This window comes from Anticarsia gemmatalis, chromosome 9 (genome assembly GCF_050436995.1).
Source record: "Anticarsia gemmatalis isolate Benzon Research Colony breed Stoneville strain chromosome 9, ilAntGemm2 primary, whole genome shotgun sequence".
NCBI classification, from domain to species: domain Eukaryota; kingdom Metazoa; phylum Arthropoda; class Insecta; order Lepidoptera; family Erebidae; genus Anticarsia; species Anticarsia gemmatalis.
The window spans coordinates 2,689,595-2,711,196 of NC_134753.1; the positions used below are offsets into that span (position 1 = coordinate 2,689,595).

Here is a 21,602-nt window from a genome sequence, read left to right on the forward strand (position 1 = left end):
TGAAACAAAAGTTAAAAAATGTCCAAGGTCTTTTTGACAAAGATTTTGTCTTTTATTAGATTACGGAAACTCTATTATTTAGCTACAGTTGAAGTAAAAAGTCATTTTCACTCAAATGTCATACACAATGCAGCGACTAGGGCGTTCCGAGTTTCAACAACAGAAAATACAAATCACTGCTAAAGACGACATAACAGAAATGGAACGCAGCATGTGTTGACGTTGTCATAAAAACGTCATCCGCGAGTCGATCGTCGACGATTCTTCGAGTTAGTGATTCAAAATTTGTTTAAATTTAATTCATTTTGTTATGAACTAGGGATAATTTTTAAAATGAGGATCACTAACGTAAGACGGGGGAGGATAATTCGTATGGGGGGAGCGTGCGCGATTCTTTTACTTTTATTGTTCGCTTTGCATAAGTGGTCCAGTGAGAATGTTGGTGCCGAATCTAGCTTTGCATTAATTTCTGACGACCAACCGGAGTATTATAAGTTCCACCGAGATGTTTACCCAACATTAAAGTCAGGTAATAAAGCTTTCCATTAGAAACACGTTGGATATTAATAAAAAGTATGTTTTTGTTAAGTACAGTTATGTGCCCTATTCAGCCGGCGTGTCTAGTAGACCTCGCAATGTTTTTGTTACGTCAATTCATGTTTTGTGAGGTGTACAATGCCTATGTATCGTGTATATTCACAGCCGTGTTGCAAACTATTGTGACATTCGGTTTAACTTTAGGTTTCATTGTAATAAGTCAGTTAATTTTTTTTTATTGCTTATTTCGTAACAATCTGGCTTCTACGATCAAATATTTGTTACTAGTGGATATTTACACAGTTGTTTAATGGCTAGTTAATGTTTTGTACTGGAAAATTAAAGTTTTGTATAGAATATTGTTTCAGGATTGTTAGTTTAATCAAATTATTTTTGAAATTATTTGAATGGCCCATCTCAATATTTTTTGAAACCATGCATAAAATATTTTTTGATAAAATTCTCATTTCTTACTCACATTCCTTTCTAGGGCACCAGTACAAACTTTTTATTGATGATCTAAATTTAAATACATCTGGATTCCATGGACCAAAGAGTATTAATGGTATAATGAGTTTTTTCTGTAAAAAAGTTGTATACCTATCATTATGTTTGAACTTGTAACTTTATATTGTTTTGGAAAGAGTAATATTTTATTTACAGAGTGAAATGTAGTGTAATTTATGGTAATTATAGTTTATTGACAGTGTGGCTTTATTGAGACCATTCAGGTGGTAATATGAGGTACATTGGCATAAATAATATATTTTAATTATTGCAATATTGCTAACCATAAAGATGTATTAAAAATTACTTTTACTTTTTATATTCATACTAGCAACTTAAAAAGTTCTAGAATACAAATTCCTTGGTTTTTAAACTAATGTTCATGATAAGATCTCTGTGAAAAGAAAAATCATACTCACTGGCAGATAAAATATTATAATGTTATTAAAACATTTTCAAACAAAAGTATCAACAAGTATTATCAAAGTAGAGGCTTTGTTTATTATAACAAAGATATAGGCTGGCTCAGAGATCAGAGCAAGTAGTATTATATAGTCCTGCAGAGGGACTTTCCCCTGGTTTCTGAGGTACATTTAGCTGTAGTTTATCTATTCAACAATGTTTAAACTCATATAAAAAAAATGCTATTGAATAGATAAACTACTGCTAAATGTACTCAGAAACTGGGGGTTAATAATGTATGTAAAAATTTTGATGCTCTACATTATAGGTTTCTAATGGGGGCAATACCTCCCCCTAGTAGTAAAAACTTTTTTTTTCTTTATAAAAGGGGTGCTTGCCCTTTAAGGTTTGAAACCTATGTTTCTCCACATCAATATAACTAAATATGTCTGTATTAAATTAGATTTTGCTTGTATTAAAAATCAGAAAATGATTGTTATGGATGCCTGAATGGTCTATTTATAAAGTTGTTAGCCACACTGTTGGATAATGTAAATATAGTTTTTATTATTCTACCATACTTCATTTATTATTGTAATATCCACTTCATATAAGATGTTGGAGCCATTTAAACAAAAATTATATCTTAGGCACTATATATTCAGGCATTGTTGCCACCAAAAAGGTCTGAAAAATACCCTGTTCTTGTTGATTATATCTGGTTGGTGTATATCATAGGTTCCCAATGTGGTGGCCCCTGAATGGGCTCTAGTGCTTTTCTAAGACAAATGATAAGTAATAATAATTACTTGCCTATTATGTGAAGGGGGATAGTGGATTGTTTTTGTTTTTTGTAAGGTGGGGCACTGGAAATAAAATACTGTGGCCCATCTTGTAAGAGGATAGTCCATTAAAGGTTGGGAACCTATGTTCTTTGCAGTGGCATGCACTGATACTTTTGATAGGAAAATTGTGACTAAAATCTGGTTTGGATTTTTTTGTGCTAAAACAACTTCAATGTTGCTTTTCTGTGAATGAAGGTCTTATAATATTTTGGGTATACTTACATCTCTTTTCTATTGATCATTAAATTTCGTCACTGCTATGGTAAAGTTGCAAATGTACTTATTAAAAACATTTTTTCGACCACCAACCACCAACTTTACCATAGAGATAGATGTTTGATAATTTTGAAATTTGGAAGAGTTTTGTTTCAAATATCCTTCATCTTAAAGTACTAACCCTTTGAGAAGTATCCAGGTATGCCACTGCTTCCACAGACTATATGACTATGTTTTTTTTGCACAATGAGTTCATTCTACCATTAGTTATAGAAACCATAGAGTGCAGTGCTTTGGTTGCATGATTTTTTTTATTATTGTTGAAATGATATTTTAATATCATAATAATAATAACTGTTAAATTGACTTACATTATTTACTTTTCATTTTTTAATATACTAAATTGTAAAGACTTAAATCAGTACCAATATAATTAAAAAGTTGCACATATTACCATTGCACCACACTCATTAAAAAAAAACACGAGAAGACTTGCTAAGTGAGTTTCTTTTTTCAGAGCTAGGCAACTTTGAGCCTAGAGATTTGAAAGTAGTGACTGGTCCGGGCGAACAAGGCTTGGCGTATCATATGGCTCAGGATAGAGCTAACGATATCGCCGAGTCGGAGAGTGAATATGGCATGAACATCGCTGCTTCAGATGACATTGCTATGAACAGGTAAATAAATAGTTCATTTTTTATTATTAGTAACCCTTAAAACTCGGAACACGTGAGCTTTTTTTTCTTAAAAATAAGTAGCATATGTCCTTTCCCGGGATATAAGCTATCAGCCGGCTAAATTTCATCCAAATTGATTAAGTCGTTTAGTCATGAAAGCGTAACAAACAAACTGTAGCTTTCGCTTTTATATTACTGGTGCGCATGAAACATTGACCTTTGAACTCGGAATTCGCAAGCATGGAACTGTGATTCACAATTCGCGCCCACAAATTGATCCGCAGCGCCCATATAAATACTGGTTTAAAAAAGTTTCGTTTATGTGTAAAGAACATCCTTTACCGTACTTCGAAAGCTTCCATCCTGGACTGGTTAATAATAATCAGTTCCTACCTATAAAGTTTACTGCACAGAGGCATAACATAGTATCTCGTTAGAAAAAGGGAACTTTCAATCAATAATATAATTAGTTCCTAGCTCTTTAAAGTCTGTACAGAAGGGACAAAGTGATCTCACGTCACGAAAACGTTTGGAGCCCCTACCATAAATAAAATACACCCAAAAAACGACTATATCTTATGCATATCTCATCGTAAGGTCAAGTCCGTCTGTCCGTCAGTCCGTAGTAGTTTATCATAAAGATGCGGGCCGTGTGAGTATGACTGACGCCTAAGGTGAAGGCCAGTCGGTTAACAAGATACGTACAACCAGATCGTTAAACTAACTCAATTGCAGAAGATTGCAGTTAATAAATTTGCATTTTATGACCTTAGAAATAGGGTGCTGATTGCAGCAAAAAGTCCACTGACGCATTAGGTTTTTTTGCGATGATGTTAAAAAATACTGGACTTTTTATTTACCCATTAAACAAAGTTATTAATGTGGGTTTTTTGTATCGTACATTCACACAAAACTTTTATGTATTGGTGGAAATAATATAATAAAGATTGTTTTATGTCAAAAATCTGCGAAAGAGATCGCGTTCGCTCGCGAGAGTTCTGGTAAAACGATGTCTGCCAGGTCGGCTAGTTAATCATAAACATTAATAACTAGCTGACCCGCGCAACTTCGCTTGCGTCACATAAGAGAAAATGGGTCAAAATTGTCCCCGTTTTTGTAACATTTTTCACCCGTACTCTGCTCCTTTTGGTAGTAGCGTGATGATATATAGCCTATAACCTTCCTCGATAAATGGACTATTTAACACTGAAAGAATTTTTCAAATCGGACCAGTAGTTCTCGAGATTAGCGCGTTCAAACAAACAAACAAACAAACAATCAAACAAACAAACAAACTCTTCAGCTTTATAATATTAGTATAGATTTATAATATTAGTATAGATAGTATAGATAAATAGGTACATCTTTATGTACGTAATACCGATTCTCAGAAATCGGTACACCTTACCGAAACTAATGAGAATTTTCTGCGTTAAAATATTGCGTATTAACTACAGTGTGTTTTGTATTTTTCACAAACAGCTAACATTTGATACTATGCGTGAAAAGGTTATTAATTATCTCCTTTATAGCGAAAGCTTGATGCATGCGACAGATTATTTTCGCGCCTACTATTCTGCAATATCCATATTTTTGTCTTACTGACCAGAGTGACTTCGTGCGTGTTCAATGATACATCGCTCTGGATGTTTGTTTTGTAAAAAGCCAGTCTTCCACTATCTTCAAGATCTATTTAATCAAAAAGTGTCCAGCTGTTTTTGGAAACGTAGTGAAAGGAAAGACTCTCGCATTAATTAAACTAAATATGAGTGCTCATATATTGCTCATGTTTAAAGAAATCATATCCAACTTCGAATTTTTCTACTTGTAGTATGTTAAATATTTAAATGGTTTATGTTACAGCGATTACTAATCTCATAACAAGTGTGAAAATTGAATAATAGCGTACCGTTATAATTTCTATGATTTGTTACAATTTCACGGTTTGTTGATTAGCCTTTAATGTTTATGTTCACTTGTTCAACTTAGGATTTAAAGCGCTGTATAAGTAAAACATAGTTATTATTAGTTATATGTAGGATGTGTCGTTTTAACGCCCGATGCAAAGGAGTTGCGTGTAAGTTGAAGATGTCAGTTTCTGTGTCTGATTATAGTCAGATTATCATTTAAATACCAAAAGGTGGACAGATTTTGAAGGCTGTATTTAAAGCTCACGTAATCGAAATAGTTATGATTTAGATGTGATTCATATATTCACACTCCAACTTCATATTTTTATCGTGATAAAGTATAAGTACCACCCTGCCAAATATCCAAATCTGTTCAGCCGTTTTGGCATTCAAACGAACACACAAACAAACACGCTTTCCCATGTATTAGTCGGGATTATAATATGCAACATGTTTATTATATCCCGTTTAGTATCAGATGTAAACTCGTGTAACGGTACAATAAGAATCGTGACCGCGTGACATTTGAGTGTGTACATTTTACTTGTAGTATACAGGTGTTAATTATTGCTTTGTCAACTCAAATATACTCAACTAACTAGCAATCGGCTCAGCGCATATACAAGTTATCACTCCTGGCTGCCCTCTTGGAGATGATTTTTTAAAGTAAAACTAGTCTACATATCTTTAACTTGAGCTATTAGGTTAAAGCTATTTCGTTATTTTTTGTGGAAATAAAAGGCATTTTCGAGCTAGAAGAATAATCCCAGGCCTTTTAAGTTATTATATACTGTTGAATGTGAAATTCACTATTATTAATTCCACAAAGTAACGAATTTATTTTCCAATTAACATAATAGTCTGTTTTTTATAATTTCCCTAGTTTTTAAGTACCTAGCTGTGTTGTAATGTTGGTTCAGCAGTTTGCATGTGGTAGTCAATATTGTCTTATTATGATTACTATGTTACATTTGTATATTGGGTCGATGAAATATAGTGACTTTGCAATTTTTACGTTCAATGACCTCTCTTACCTAATGGCAATCTATACTTAGGTACGAATAGCGCAATTGATTTTGTCTGTCAGTATTTTATTGTTAATATTATACGTATATGCATTGTTAAACAATACTTTCTGTTAAAACTTAGACAGGGTGATACATTTATAACGGGTTCCCAACCATTTCTAAGTTCGGGACCACTTTTATATTATTCTTCTTAGCAGGGATCACTATGTAAGTAGGTATATTAAAAATAAAGTGTAATGATCACCCTGAAAATTATAAACTTTAAAATCATTCGCGGACCATATTTTGACTTCCACGGACCACTGGTTGGGAACCACTGATTTATAAGAATTAGAAGATATTAAAATCAGGACCCGCCAGGTTCTTATGTCAAAGTCCACGAAGCAGCGAAACGTACCAAAAATCCAGCATCGCGCTAAATATAGGTTTAATCATTTGATTATAAGTCAAATAAAAGATTTACAAATCTTGTTCTAGTTCTGTCTAACTAGTAATCCTTCCGAGTCCATGTTAGTGCAATTAAACATGTAATAAAATAGGTCAAGTGGAACAATTTTAATTAAGGAAGACTCGCACATGTTTTCCTTAAAGCATTCCTTAGATATTGTTGGCAACTGTTGTAATATTTAATTGCAAACATTATTAAATTACAAATTATTCACTCGTTTCTGCTATTTATGTCTTATAAGCAATTGTACAAACACCTTCAGCTATAAATAGAATTGCAAACAAGTGCATAATATATTGAATTAAAATTGCAATAGGTATATTTAGCGTTAAGCAACGTTTGTCGCGGTTATCCCATTGATGGGTGACCGCATAGAGTCAGACCCGCCCTTTTCGCCCAAAATCAAAAAAGAGAGACTGCATCCTTTTATAACTAATCGTGAATCAATCTGAAAATATTATATATTGTGGGCGTTGGTAACCTCAAGGTCAGTAGCAGTCGAACTGTTTGTTTTTTCTTGAACTGTATTATATTCTTAGCCATAGGCATGTGCACAGGTTATGTTTACGGACGTACTCTCTGCATTCCGTTTTGTTTCTAGACTTCACTTACTTACACTAAAAAAGTAAACTTACGCATATACATAATATCACGCCTGTTATACGTGCAGGTGTTGCAGGGTTCCTACATTTCGCCATTAACAATATTAGTTCCATGTAATAAGGTGTGATCCTATTGCTAGATCCATATATTATGCCGTGTGTTGCCAAACTCCAGACTACTATTTTGTCATTAACCGGGCACGTTACCAAGGTCCAGTCTACTATTGTAAAACATTTGAAATATACCTACCTAAATTAGAAAAAAAAACAACTGTTCCTTTCCGTCGTAAAAAAAACCTAAACCTCATAGTCAGCAGTCGGATACACAACCGACTGCGCTACAGAGGAAGCAACTATTTTTTACACTGAAGATAATAATATTCATACATATCATGTGGTTAACTAACATATTTTGTTCCAGAACGATCCCAGACACTCGCCTCGACGAGTGCAAGTACTGGCACTACCCTGAAGAGTTGCCGAGCACGTCGGTCATCATCGTCTTCCACAATGAAGGGTTTTCAGTCCTCATGCGTACTGTACACACCGTCATTGATAGATCGCCGCCTAATATATTACATGAAGTTGTGTTGGTAAGTCTAATATTAAAAATTCTCGCGTCACAGTTTTCGTTGCCATACTCCTCCGAAACGGCTTGACCGATTCTCATGAAATTTTGTGAGCATATTAAGAAGGTCTGAGAATCGGCCAAAATCTATTTTTCATAACCCTGAGTGACACTATTTTTTTTTATTTAATGTTTGCCGGGTCAGCTAGTCTAGAATATAAAAAGAACTATTGTAATATTTTACCAAAAACAACTAAACGTATGATTGCTTAATCAATGTTTCGATGATATTTTGCTGTCCAAAGACTAAATAGCTTGTGACACTATTTATTTAGCCCCCTTACGTTAGGAACTTAACTTGTTTCTGCTGACACTGGCTTAAACTGATATTGAAACATTCGTATTCTATAGCAAACGTTAACCAAACATATGCATCTCGTGTAAAAATATAACTCTATTAGCTATTTATTTTATGTTAGTCTAATTAAATTTCAGTCCAGGAAATAGAAAAAAGCATTTATAAAATTCGATCATTTTAACGTTTTATAGATATAACAATATCTTAACTTAAATCTACATTATCCATACGTTAAATTCCTTTTAACTTGAAATAACTAATCGATCTAATCGAGGCTCCATCGAGTCTAGATAACCTATAACGTATCTACACTATTAATGACAATTAAGATAACGAACTTAGTGACTACTTTTTTATCACTGATAAGGATTTTTTCTCAGAAATGTTTTGATGTGAAGGATTGCCGAAATTGATCTATTTTATTTTTGGTTCAGGGTTATAAACTTGAAGCTGTTTATTATTTAATCCGTCTAAAGACTTAACTTACATGATGATTTTTACCGCAATTTAGCTGTCAATTGTGATAAAATAAATCGTAAAGCTAAGGTTCTTAACGGTCACCCATTATGCCAAGGGTTGCTTAACTCTACTAAAGTGACTATTACGTGTCAATGAACGCAACTAGCGATGAGGTCGCTACTTTTGCCAGAACTATGATGAAAGTGATATTTTTCCGTTAATCTGCGATTATCTATACTAATATTATAAAGCTGAAGAGTTTGTTTGTTTGATTGTTTGTTTGTTTGAACGCGCTAATCTCAGGAACTACTGGTCCGATTTGAAAAAATCTTTCAGTGTTAGATAGCCCATTTATCGAGGAAGGTTATATATCATCACGATACGACCAATAGGAGCAGAGTACCAGTAAAAAATGATACAAAAACGGGGGAAAATTTGACTCATTCTCTCTTATGTGAAGCAAGCGAAGTTACGCGGGTCAGCTAGTGGGTTTATAAAATTGGGTTTAGTGACTCGTTTTACTAACAAATCGATTAAAACGTACATATTACTTGTTCTTATTGGTTTAGTTTATAAAATGCTTTATCCGTCACAATTTCCCGTTCCAATAACACTGGCTGTTAGAGCGTAACGATAAGCGATCGAGTTTGTTGTAATAAAAATGAAATGTGTACAACTGGACTACATAACTATTAAATGTGGTCACGAGTGAATGTTGATGAAATATGGGTCAATTTAATTGAATAAGGGCAGATTTTATTTTGTCAGGTATTTCTATTTTAAGTCCCCAACCCACAGCTGGCCAGCGTGGTGGACTCAAGGCCTAACCCCTCCCTCATTATGGGAGGAGACCCTTGCCCAGCATTGATGGGTTAAAATTTTAGTAGTCTCTGCTAGTGGAGTCGACACATGTCAAGCAGTTAGTGTCCCCTGATCGGCGTCAAGAGAAAAATAAACACATAAAGCAAGTTGGATGTAAAATTTCGCTTTACCAAAGTTCAAATCGTTTAGACAAAAGTCACAGTTGTCAAATACATTAAATATACTATTCGATATAATTATTTATCCACTTGAATTTAAGTGGTGGGGTCAACAGCCGACGTTTAAACAATCAAGCAATTATTATGAGCGTTATAAAAATAATAATTTGTCGTAGATATTTCGCTTTTACTGCTTAGTACGCTATTAGCTTCCAATACAAGCATTTGATTGAGTATTCATTGCGATTAAACCACCTTGGCCAAATATTGCTACTTTTAAACATAAACGTTTTTATCGTTTCTCCATAGCATAAGTTCTGTTTCTATTTAATGAATGTCACATCATTGGATTCTGAATATTTCTGACGAAGATTTCTTACCAATATGCAAAGGAATTATATACTCCTGGATTTTGACTAAGCTAAACCAGTTAAATAGGACAATAACAATATGTAGTTCTTATTTGCATTAGATTAAAGACCGGAGTGCTACAACATTTTCAAATCTGTAGCTATGTACTTATGGACATCTCGTCCTCGTTAAAAGCAGTTAAAAAGGACTTAATACTTACTCCTTACTTACACTAAATTAAGGTTCAAAGTCACACAAAATGTGTCAGCACTATAGCTCCAAATCAGCAACTTATGGATTTACCACGCCTCGTCAAAATAATTCCAAGACAAATAATGGCTAATAAAATATTGAAAAGAGACAGGTTTTTGAATACCGGTTCCTTAGGCAAAGCTATTGCATCTATTAGGTAGAATTTACGACTAGGCTAAGTGCAATATTCAGACTGTGTCGGTAGACTTGTGGGTAGAACCGGAAATACAACTTGACGCGTTAGTATCCACGCTAGTCGTAATAACGTTATACAATGAACATGCTCTGATACAAACTAATCTAGCTTCTTCCTTATCTGCAAATTTAATGCCTCCTTCAAAGGATGTCAAATGTCAATGACATAACTAAAAATGTACACTGAAATGATCGACAATATGATACACTGGCTTCGTTGAGCAAATGTGACAGTAAATGCACAAAACGCATAATGTAGGCAGGGATAAAAGTGTGCCAATTAATAGGTATGAAAACAGCACTTTATTTTTTAACCCATTACTGTCATGCTGTTTAGAAATTTAATATGAAACGAACTACATCATGTCATTTTATCGGACTCTCTCTTTCACAGTTACAGAGCCAGGATATTGTCACATTCAGCGGGCTTACCACGTATCTCAGTTGACAGCTAGTATACGTCAAATCTATGGTCACTATTCAGTACATTGCTGCTTTGACGTAACGTACTAATCACTATAATCTAAGGGAGAAAACAATGGACAGCATAGTGGCTTTCAAATGGCTGTCAATTGAGATACGTGATAGGCCCCCAGATCCTTTTGAATTTGATGCAATCACATTTATAATGGCCCGAATATATGTATATCTTGCATAAGCGTAGCTTCATGTATTTTGTTCCACACGTCTGAAGTACATCAGGGAGGTGTCAGGAACCCCTCGCCATCAGTTGCGTTGATTTTATTAAGATTTCCGCTCAGTTGCAAGTGCTTGTGTAAATTGCACATAACAGCTTTGTCTTGTGAAGAAGATTGGAAGTACAATATGCGTCAAAAGAAACTAAATATATTCAACGTTTTCTCTCTTAAAAGGCTTTAATATTTAAGTATAGTTTTGGTATAAAGAGCCAATTAGTAACATAAATGAGTAGGTAGATTACAACCAGATTCTTAACAATTTAGGACCAGTTTCACGGCTTACGGCTTAAGTATCGGATAACTGGTAGATAAAGTGACAACACACGAATGAAAACATCTTTCAATATTTCACCAGATAACCTAAGTGATACTTATCCGGATAATGTGGATATAGAAATAACCGGGCTTTATTTACCTCTAACAAAAAAAAACTTTTATGTGGGAACTGAATCCACCATCTCATCTCATAAGTATAGTGAGGTGGGAACTATTTAATATAAGAAACTACTGAGTTATCTGCATCGAATAGTGCAAAAAGTATTTGCTTTCATATATGTGTATGTTTTCATTTCTTTCATTCTAAATAAACAAGACTAAACACAATTCCGTACGTTCCAGTTTAGTTTATAAAACTACTAATTGTTATCATTTTAACTTCAAACTAGCGGAAATGAGAACGATAGTTATCATGTCCGATAGAGTTATGTAACACTCATTTGTACTATAAGTTATTACGATAATACCTTGTTAAATACGGGGGTGTACTTATTTAGTTGTTTTCCTCGTCACTTAAAAAGTTTAAAATGTAATTCAATGCTTATCGGAAAATAGAAATGTCTAATAGTTGATTCACTGCCTTTAGAAAAGGAATACTTATAAAATAATAAGAATATGTTTATTCTATACACTTGGCCAAAAAAATATTGCCAGGCCAAAAATAAATTGATCGAACTTTTCTTGTGGCGAGAGGTTTTGACATTTTAAATAATTTAAATTTTTCCCGAATATGCATTTTGAATTATACGACTGATCTATCAGTTTAAAAATATTCGAACACGCTTAAAGAAACGTGCACTTAATGCTATATGTTCCATGTTTTATTGGCTTTCTAATTAACATTATTACTTTATAAGATCTTGCAACTATAAATTACTTTTTATCTAGCCATCTGTGACTACGGTTAATGTTCCAAATGAATTATGACCAAAAAATATCTGAAAAAATAATCACGTTGGAGTTACTACTTTTTCAAGCAAAGACAGTACTGACACGATCTGGTATCTAGCTAATTGTTCGTAAAGATAACAATGTCCATTGATGGACCGTCTGAAGCATACGTTCCCAAAATTTTATGTATTGCCGCCATTTTTTTATACATAATAGTTATTCTTAGTCTAAAAATTTTTATCATGGTTATTTATTGAAATTTAATGTTTCCAGGTTGACGACTTCTCAGACAAAGATAACTTAAAAGGAAACTTAGATAATTACATAAAAAGATGGAAAGGCAAAGTTCGTTTAATAAGAAACAGTCAGCGTGAGGGTCTCATTCGGACCCGTTCAAGAGGCGCCCAAGAAGCGACTGGCGACGTCATCGTCTTTCTCGACGCTCATTGCGAAGTAAACATTAACTGGCTGCCACCACTCCTCGCTCCGATCTACAGAGACTATAGGATCATGACTGTACCAGTTATTGATGGAGTAGACCACAGAACCTTCGAATATAGACCAGTATACCAACATGGAGCAAATTACAGAGGTATCTTCGAATGGGGAATGCTGTACAAAGAAAATGAAGTGCCAGACAGGGAAGCGAATCTACATAAGCACAAATCAGAACCTTATAAGAGTCCAACCCACGCTGGTGGTCTATTCGCTATCAATAGGAAGTATTTCTTAGAAATTGGTGCGTACGATCCCGGTCTTCTTGTATGGGGTGGGGAGAACTTCGAACTAAGTTTCAAGATCTGGCAGTGTGGTGGTAGTATCGAATGGGTGCCTTGTTCCAGAGTAGGCCACGTCTACAGGGCATTCATGCCGTACTCTTTCGGCAACTTAGCTAAGAATAGAAAGGGATCTTTGATTACTATTAATTATAAGAGAGTGATTGAAACCTGGTTCGATGAAGAGCATAAAGAATACTTCTATACGAGAGAGCCTATGGCAAGGTTCTTGGACATGGGTGATATAAGTGAACAGATCGCTTTGAGAGATCGTTTGAAGTGCAAGCCGTTTAGTTGGTTCATGCAGAATGTCGCTTACGACGTTTATGATAAGTTTCCCAAGCTGCCCAAGAATATACACTGGGGTATGGTCAAGAATAAGGCTACTGGTATCTGTTTAGATACTATGGGCAAAGGTGCCCCAGCTTATATAGGTGAGTAACTTTACAGAGTACATATTAATAAACCTCGGTGTCGTTTTTTGCGTACATCCTAAAAAGAATGTATGTCATGTGCCTAAGATTGCTATTTTCATGGAACCTCTAAAATAACTAAAATTAAACTATTATTTTCCTAAGATTCATTTGAAATCATATATTACTATAACTATTAGTCCCTTGTTTATTATAATATCGAAACACACGAAAGGATATTTTACTTTAACTTAAATACGCTGTTTTTCTTAACCAAAATGCCGATGCCTTTTGTCGGCACGATACGTATCAGATTCATCGACCTACACTTACATTACTGAACGTTTAGCCATTCAACTATATATATAATTAAATGTCTCTTATAAACGCAGGTACTTCAACCTGCCACGGCGCGGGCAACAGCCAGTTGTTCCGTCTGAACGAGGCAGGTCAGCTCGGAGTGGGCGAGCGATGTGTGGAAGCTGATGTGAACAATGTGAAGCAAGCCTTCTGCAGGCTCGGCACTGTCGATGGACCTTGGAGGTGAGAGAATTAACTACTGACTATATGGCTATGTTGATGATGAGAATGAATGATGAAGGTAACGTCAGGTAGAATAAATGCACTTTCCAGAAACACGGATTATATGGCTATGTTGCCGAATCATCAGTATGAATGAACGAAGGTGCCGTTGGGTAGAATCAGTGCTCTTTCCTGTGTCTTTGTTACCGCAACATTGCCCAAAAATTGTCTTTCACAAATGTCAAGTTTTAATATTGGATCAGTTTTAAATTTTAATAATATTTTCGATTGATATTACAAAATAATTGTTTCTATTTTGTTGTGAGCTTTTGAGAGATTTCTTCGTTCTTTATTTATCATTTCTCTGCATGTGGCAATATTTTTATTTGATTACATATTTTCTTAGATTAAGTTAAGATCTTCAATATTTAAGGTGGTTTACCTCCATAGCTGTATTCTCCATTCAGTATACTACAAAAAATTTCCTCATTTATTCCAGTTACGACGACACCCGAAGCCACTTAATCCACCGCCTCCACGGCTACTGCCTCACGCTACAGCCACACTCCAAGCAGCTGGGCCTCGCGCCCTGCGACCCCAACAACACGTACCAGCAGTGGACCATCTCTCATAAGAAACCTAACTGGTGAGCACAGTAGTTTGTAGTTAGTTAGGCCGGTTGCGATATTAGGCGTTTGACGGCTGCTTGTGCCTATAAGGGTATGGGAAATGCGTGTCCAGTTCTATTGGGTTAACGAAAAAAAATAATTCCTGGTGGGTAAATCCAAAAGCTACGTTTAATTGAATTTTGTGAAGACCGAAATACCGTATTCTACCCCCATGAGAAGAAAGTGTAATTTCATGTATGTATATAAAATACCGTACTCTAAAAGGACTCACTTCACCAATCAAACGAAGAACCATTGTAATGTTCTTCTACACAAAGTTTAGAACACGAATAATTATTTGCATCTATAGATTACAAACTACGTCACATACAAACACATAACTGACACAACAAACAAGGAATCTTTTATTAATTGTACTACATTTTTATCTTAACAATGTATTGAACTATTTCAGGCCTGCTTATTTATAACAAATGCGTAAGTAACTATGTATTAATCGTTATAAGGATTTAATTTGTCGTTTTTGACAGACACGGTATATAATATATCACATCTTCGGAGATACTTTTTGAGTATGGAAAAAGCCAAAAATCACTACTCACAACAAACACTTAACAACTTTTTACATAACACCCTAATACTTTTACATAACCACCTAACTCTTAGTAGAATAGAAAAACAAAAAACACAATAACTTAACATATTTTAGCAAGGGACATGTGATATCTATTTTCCCACTTACAAGACAGGCGTTATAATTCTGTGTCTAGTGAAAAAGGGTATAAGTCCGATTTTGTCGAAAATGAATTAAGTATACCAAAATGTCCAGAAAAAAATGCTCTATCGATTGGTGAAAACAGATATTGTTTATCTTTAAAAATGAAAAAGTTAGTTGTACAAAAATATTGCAAAAGTTAAATATAAGTGCACTCAAATGTTTTAACAATTTTTTGACAAAATCGGACCCTTTTTCATTAAAGGCATAGAATAAATGTCTTCATATCGCAACCGTGTAATCAGCAAAATTGCCATTATGCGTAAGTTCGCCACGCCCAATGTGTTTCACTGTAGCATTGCTAGTTTTAAAAAATATTCAGATTTTTTTCGTTGGTAATACTGGAAGAAAATGGGAAATATTTTTTTACATACTACATTAATATTAGTTTCGTCTTTGAAACTTTTCCTTAAACTGTATCTAACTAAAAAGCGTCGTGTAAGCTCTGATTAGTTTTACAGTGTTTTATCTCTTTCAATCAATTTTAAAACTGTATATGAGTGAAAAAGGCAAAACATTATAACTAATCAAAGCACGACGTATATAAGTAACAAAATCACTATTTAATTAAGCCGAAATGCAAAGAGATTAAAAAATAGATACTCGTTTATAAAAATAATATTTTGTTCAAATGAGGCAAGCAAAACCATAACAAAGACTGAAAAATTTAAAAAATATTTCCCATTTTTTCTAAATGTTTATATTTTTCAGTAATATATAACTCGTACTTAACCTATACAACATTCCCTACTGCCTTATTAGTACTATGCTTTCTTATGCTAACTTTCAGCTAATATACCTTAGTTATTGGTCCTTTTTAAAATGTATAATTGATGCGCTCACCGGTCGACGAACGATCTGTGGGTTAAGCAACTGTAGGAGCGGTCATTCTGTAGATGGGTGACCGCATAATAGTATTTGAACTGGATGTCTCCGTGCTTCGGAGGGCACGTAAATAGTCGGTCTTGGTTGTTGTCAATTAAGATAACAGTCGTTAAGCCATGTCAGAGGACTTTCGCACAGCTTGAACAACTTTGACATTAGGTTGATCACTGACCATACGACAAAATAAAATACAAAATGTATATTTACAAAGTGTATAATTTAAAGTATAAAGCCTGGGAATAACGTTTATTCTTCAAAATAGGTTTTAAAGAAGCTACAAGTCTCGAAAAGGACGAAATGAAAAGGATCAAGTGGTTTTCATGTCAATCTTAAAATTCCTTTTATTTACTTCAGTGCTTCGTAAGTTGACTTCCAAAATACGTTTGCATTACTATAGCAGTTGAATACTACTGAGTAGCTATATAAGACATTGCATAAAAAGTGGTCAGCGCCTCTAGCGGATTTTGATAGAACTAATTAACACTAATAAGTTCCTAGGAAAGCACACTACAGTAGTTTGAAATTGCCATTTAATGTAGTAAAGCACTGTACCGCTCAGTATCAAATATGAACATCGTATTGTAATTCCCTACTGGTGTACGTTGACCTCCAGAGCCCGTCAAAAGCTTCAGCTCAAAGAAATTATTCCCTAAAGGGCTTCTTACTATTATATATCCTATCCTTCCATTAATTTTAGCATTAGCTTTTGAAACCAGACACTAAAATGAATCTCTATTTCAGTGGCTAGTAGGCTCATTAGAGATAATCATTTTTATAACGTGTATATTAGAAATCGTTTGCGTATCCGTAAGTCTTAAGAGGCAAAAAGGAAAGGGAGTGTCGAATTATTATTATTAGTAGATTATAATTGTTTGTGTATTTGCAGCTCCTTATAGTTGCTAGATTACGAGATTCGAAATTGTAATGGCAATGAAAAATGTGAATATAATATAAAGTACTCGGGAATCTGTAAATATTTGATAAAAAGATGTTTAAAATTAAGTAATCTGGCAACACATACTACTTACATATTTCGAATTTGTTGCCAAATTATAAAAATATGTATTTTTCAATAATTGGCACAAAACTATTTCATATTTCAGCATAATTTTAGTTTAAGAATTTCATGTACTTAGTTTCACTATAGTTTGACGAATTAGAAACCTGCATTTATTTATTTACTGTATGTATGTCACAATTTAAAAACTGGTAGTAGTGTTTATTTCTGTTTTATTCACAACTTTTTTACCTAAATACCATTTTATATAGTAATTTCACCAATAATTGTAAGATAATGAGATTTTGAATTTATACTGTGTCATATCATAAAGACAATGGTTTTATGTAGACTGATCTAAGAACTCAAGCAGTGGGTTACTTTGTCCAAATGCGTGATTCTACTTATGATAAATTCTGAATCGTGCGTAGATTTCAAAAAGTAGCTAACTGTGTGAGCTGTTTTAGGCTATTGAAGGAAATTATTAAGATATTAAAATGACATTAAATATGAATATTATGAGACATGCATTTACTAAATAAAAATATGAATGAATTCGTGATTTTTCATCAGTTTTTATTAAGTAAATGCGAGTCTTTACTACATTCGCGAGAGTAGCTATATCATTTTCTTATATCAGCTAGTCTGTGTGCATCTTATGTTCAATGAAATTATATTTTTTATTTATTTTGAATGCTCCTTAACTCAAACTTTATACATTGTATATATATTTCCTTTATTTACTTGTATATAAGTCTAAAATGTATTCCGGGAACTTAGGGCTATCAATTAGCGTATAATAAATGATAAAATGTTTGTACTGTCCTCATAAATGTGTTCTGTAACAAGTCGAAACCAGGGCCAATTGTAATCAAATATTTGATCAAAGGTTTGACCTATTGATCGTTAAATTGATTAGGAATTTTATATTGATCAAATATTTGGCTATTGGGTTGGTACTTTTGATGAACTTTGTTAGTAAGGGGAGGATAAGTATTATTTTTAAGATAAGTAAGATTGTGGTGTGAAAGTGTGGTGTACAGTGGCGCCCTCTCGTTCCTGAAGCTGTCTGTGTACATTTGTATCGGTTTATAAAATTACTGTGATTATAACAACTTGACAGTTTTATATATTTTCCAATGTAGTGATAAATAAATTATTATTTATTGTTTTTCTGACTTTCATTATACCCCATTTTTGTTTGTAAGTAGTTAACAGTATTTTTTATCTCCATCTTTCCCTATATTAACAATGCGGGCCCGTAAGGCGATGAAAAGAAGAATAAAACCTCAAGTTTCTATTAAAGTTATTTATTTCATAAATTATATGTATTGAATTAAATAAGCGGATATCTTTGCTAACATAATTTTTATGGCTCACTTAACCAGTATTCTGTTAAAACTTTAACATCAAAAATTAACGCACCAATAACTGTAATAGTTAACTAAGATTAAAATACAGTTATATGCAGCATATTCATTAAAATAAGGCTCTGGATCGTAGTTTTATTTACTTCATCACAGCTACATAGTGAATTGGTGACATTTAATGTTTTTAGTAAAAGCACTTTATTATAAAGCAAAACAACTTTATAGCGCCTGAAAAACTTAGTATATTCCATTGCATTGTCACTTTCCATATTCTTTCCGATAATAAATTGATAGAATATTGCACAAGCCCTTGAAGTAACATCTCAATGAGAATCAGGCATTTAATAATTTTTATAAAGTGACAAATGTTTAGATATGAACTACAATACAAAAATGTATGCTGCATACAACTGTCTAATAATCTCGCAATCTGAATTCAAAAAGTTAAACATGATATAATTCTATATAGTAGTAAACAACATAAGAAAGGCAAGGTCACTTCAGTGAGGCTATGAATATGCAGTTTCGAAGAACTTACTATTATGAACTGAGCATTGATTTGAGTGAAAAGTTGGTGTTATTGACAAGAGACTGCTTGTGGCAGATGACGTAATAGTAAGCAAAATCAAGCTATAAATATACCCATTCATTCTTCTTTTGTTCTCAGTCGTCAAAACTGCACATCTTAAAACATTTGTAAAATGGAAGTGTATAAAATGACTATCTCTGTGTATTGTATTCCTTTATCATACAGATTGTTACAGTAAATTAGTAGATGTTACATCCTATTAAGTATGGAGTATTAAGAGCATTATTATTACACTGCAAATTTTTAATAACTACCCTACTTCTACTATTAGGAAGGAATCTTCGACCACCATTCGTCCCAGCTGGTGACTCGCTGCGATTGGTCCAAAACTGACCAATTGGGTGATGGGATATCTGGGGCCAGCCAATTGAAATCGTCCAACTTATCCCAGTTGTTCGAATTTCTGTCTAAAGATGACATATTGAAATGCTTTTCTAAGTCTTGATAATACAAATTGTATGGCGCTGTGCAAATACTGGAGCAATCTTCAACAATGCCTTTACTAGTTACATGTAAGTAAATGTCACAGTTGGTAGATGTGTGCATGCGTAGCTGTTGACATGCCGTGATGATCTTACAGTTTGTACATTTCTCTACAAACACGGATGATGTTACTGGCCCAGACAGCACTATACAATTTTCTAGATTAGTTAAATGCAGAGTTCCCATCACACCCTTAAGGCCTATGGTACAGTTCTTGAGATTCCGTAGAGCGACATCCCTTTGAAACAATTCATCATTCTCAAGCAGCAATACTTTATTTTCCTGTGAATCGAAACCAAAGAGTTTCTCGTCCCATTTGTTACTATCAGTCTTACCAGCGCCGTCGTTCTCATCCAGTGAGCCCTGCTTTTGACTGTGGGATTTCGGCAACTTCTTCTTAGAAAACCCGAACTTTTTTCTAGGAACATACCGGTCTTCTAATTCATAACATTTCGTTTGTAGATTCTGTACTATACCTAAATATTTGCGCATATTAAATTCCTTTAAGAAAAATGATGAGGTGACTACATATTTTTGTAATTCGTTAACTTCACGTTTTATGCTATCGAAGTGTGGAGGCAGTGCGTGAGTTTCCATCGTCGGGATCTGAGACAGTAAGTCTTCGATATATTCTGATTTAATTTTGAATGCTCCTGAGAAGTAATCCTCGTTTTCATCAGATGCGTCTACTTCTTCCCTTGCCTTGTGAGCTTTTTGCAATTTTTCTAAGCGTTGTGCGTCTCTCCTACTAAGTCTTTCTAATACAGAGCTTTTGTCACTCATTTTCCTTTCTTCAACAACTCGTCTATCTTAGAACTCAATTCAGATTTCGGGTTAGCAGCTTGTTTAAGTACATCTAATGTTTGATGGGTAAGCTTTCTCGCCTCGGTGTGCTTGGATTCTTGATCAAACTACAAAAAGATTTATGTATTAATACTACAATCATTAACAAATACTGTACACCAAAAAATGAATCAAAATGGATCAAACATGATGAGTTATTTAGTAAATAAGCTTACAACAACATGAAATCTTAATGAAATGGACACTGATATATAATTTTGAAAATGGCATGATTTTACTGATCTATAAAAGACAAACTCAGGTCAGAACATTTATACATAATTTTAAAACAACATTCCCAAATGAGTATATTTGAAAACTGTAATTCAAGGACAGAAGGGAAACCCAGAAAACTATTTTAGTGACCACAGACAAACACATGCAAATATTAGTCCCAATAAAACCGTATAAAACAAACTAAATGATCAGTGACCACAATCAAACAATAGTGAGGATAATGACCTGCTTAAGGAGCTCATCATCAGGTTTGACCAACTTGAATAGTGCGTAACCGATGGTTCCGAATGTAGCCACCCAAAACGTGGCTTTAAAAGCAACAGACATCTCACCACTAGTTTATAATTTGCCTTCGTTCGCCCAAATTGCCTGATCTAGTTCCCTAGTCTTTTGGTTGGAAATCTTTTCACCAATACCGTAGTAACCTTCCAATGCCCAGTTGTAGTTTTTGTACATATACAGACGAAAATCTGAAATTAATCGAATCCTTGTATTAATTTTAGAAATTTCCCCTTTTGTTTACCTTAATTTAATGTGATTTCATATATTTAATTATAGAAATAATGCAGTGACTACATGAACAACAATGTCAGATATATTGCATTTTTATCAAAAGGAGATATTTTTTATATTTATGGAATTTAATACCAATCTAGCTTATGATAAAATACTTATGAGTAACTTTAATCCTATGCAGTTATTGATAGATTGCTATGGAAACAAATTGTGTGAACATAGAACTTTCTGGTAGTAACGCCTTTATCATTAAGCTTAAGTTATTATTTTGGGATTGAACACATACAAGTGGCCTACTGCCTGTATTCATCTTAATCAGGAAGTATTCACAATGAGACAAAATTATCAAAACATAGCTAATGGCTAT

At 33.9% G+C, this 21,602-nt stretch overlaps 2 protein-coding genes across 3 annotated transcripts; one reads left to right on the forward strand and one right to left on the reverse strand.

Moving 5' to 3' along the window:
• The first annotated feature begins 194 nt into the window (after positions 1–194).
• Positions 195–18,368, forward strand: Pgant7 (N-acetylgalactosaminyltransferase 7). Its single transcript, XM_076118129.1, has 6 exons — positions 195–529; positions 3,025–3,184; positions 7,594–7,765; positions 12,474–13,410; positions 13,782–13,932; positions 14,411–18,368. Exons 1-6 carry the CDS (start codon positions 334–336, stop codon positions 14,559–14,561), a joined length of 1,767 nt encoding a protein of 588 aa, XP_075974244.1. The 5' UTR covers positions 195–333; the 3' UTR covers positions 14,562–18,368.
• A 123-nt stretch (positions 18,369–18,491) lies between these two features.
• On the reverse strand, positions 18,492–21,189 carry Tbcc (Tubulin-binding cofactor C). 2 transcript variants are annotated; one of them, XM_076118086.1, is made up of 3 exons: positions 20,945–21,183; positions 20,457–20,550; positions 18,492–20,397 (listed from the first exon to the last, which is right to left on the reverse strand). In XM_076118086.1, the coding sequence occupies exons 1-3, from the start codon at positions 21,044–21,046 to the stop codon at positions 19,424–19,426; spliced, it is 1,170 nt and encodes a 389-aa protein (XP_075974201.1). In that variant the 5' UTR covers positions 21,047–21,183; the 3' UTR covers positions 18,492–19,423. The 2 variants fall into 2 exon arrangements, with proteins under 2 accessions (XP_075974201.1, XP_075974200.1); XM_076118085.1 differs by having other exon boundaries at positions 18,492–20,550; positions 21,052–21,189.
• Between the last annotated feature and the right edge of the window lie 413 nt (positions 21,190–21,602).

What these genes read in the sequence shown, in the direction of transcription:
- Pgant7 (XM_076118129.1), top strand. Translation starts at nt 334, where the DNA reads ATGAGGATCACTAACGTAAGACGGGGGAGGATAATTCGTATGGGGGGA. An exon ending in TTACCCAACATTAAAGTCAG is followed by an intron (nt 530 to 3,024) that starts GTAATAAAGCTT and finishes TTCTTTTTTCAG; the next exon opens with AGCTAGGCAACTTTGAGCCT. An exon ending in GATGACATTGCTATGAACAG is followed by an intron (nt 3,185 to 7,593) that starts GTAAATAAATAG and finishes ATTTTGTTCCAG; the next exon opens with AACGATCCCAGACACTCGCC.
- Tbcc (XM_076118086.1), bottom strand. Translation starts at nt 21,046, where the DNA reads ATGTCTGTTGCTTTTAAAGCCACGTTTTGGGTGGCTACATTCGGAACC. An exon ending in ATGATGAGCTCCTTAAGCAG is followed by an intron (nt 20,551 to 20,944) that starts GTCATTATCCTC and finishes ATCTTTTTGTAG; the next exon opens with TTTGATCAAGAATCCAAGCA. An exon ending in TAACCCGAAATCTGAATTGA is followed by an intron (nt 20,398 to 20,456) that starts GTTCTAAGATAG and finishes GCTCTGTATTAG; the next exon opens with AAAGACTTAGTAGGAGAGAC.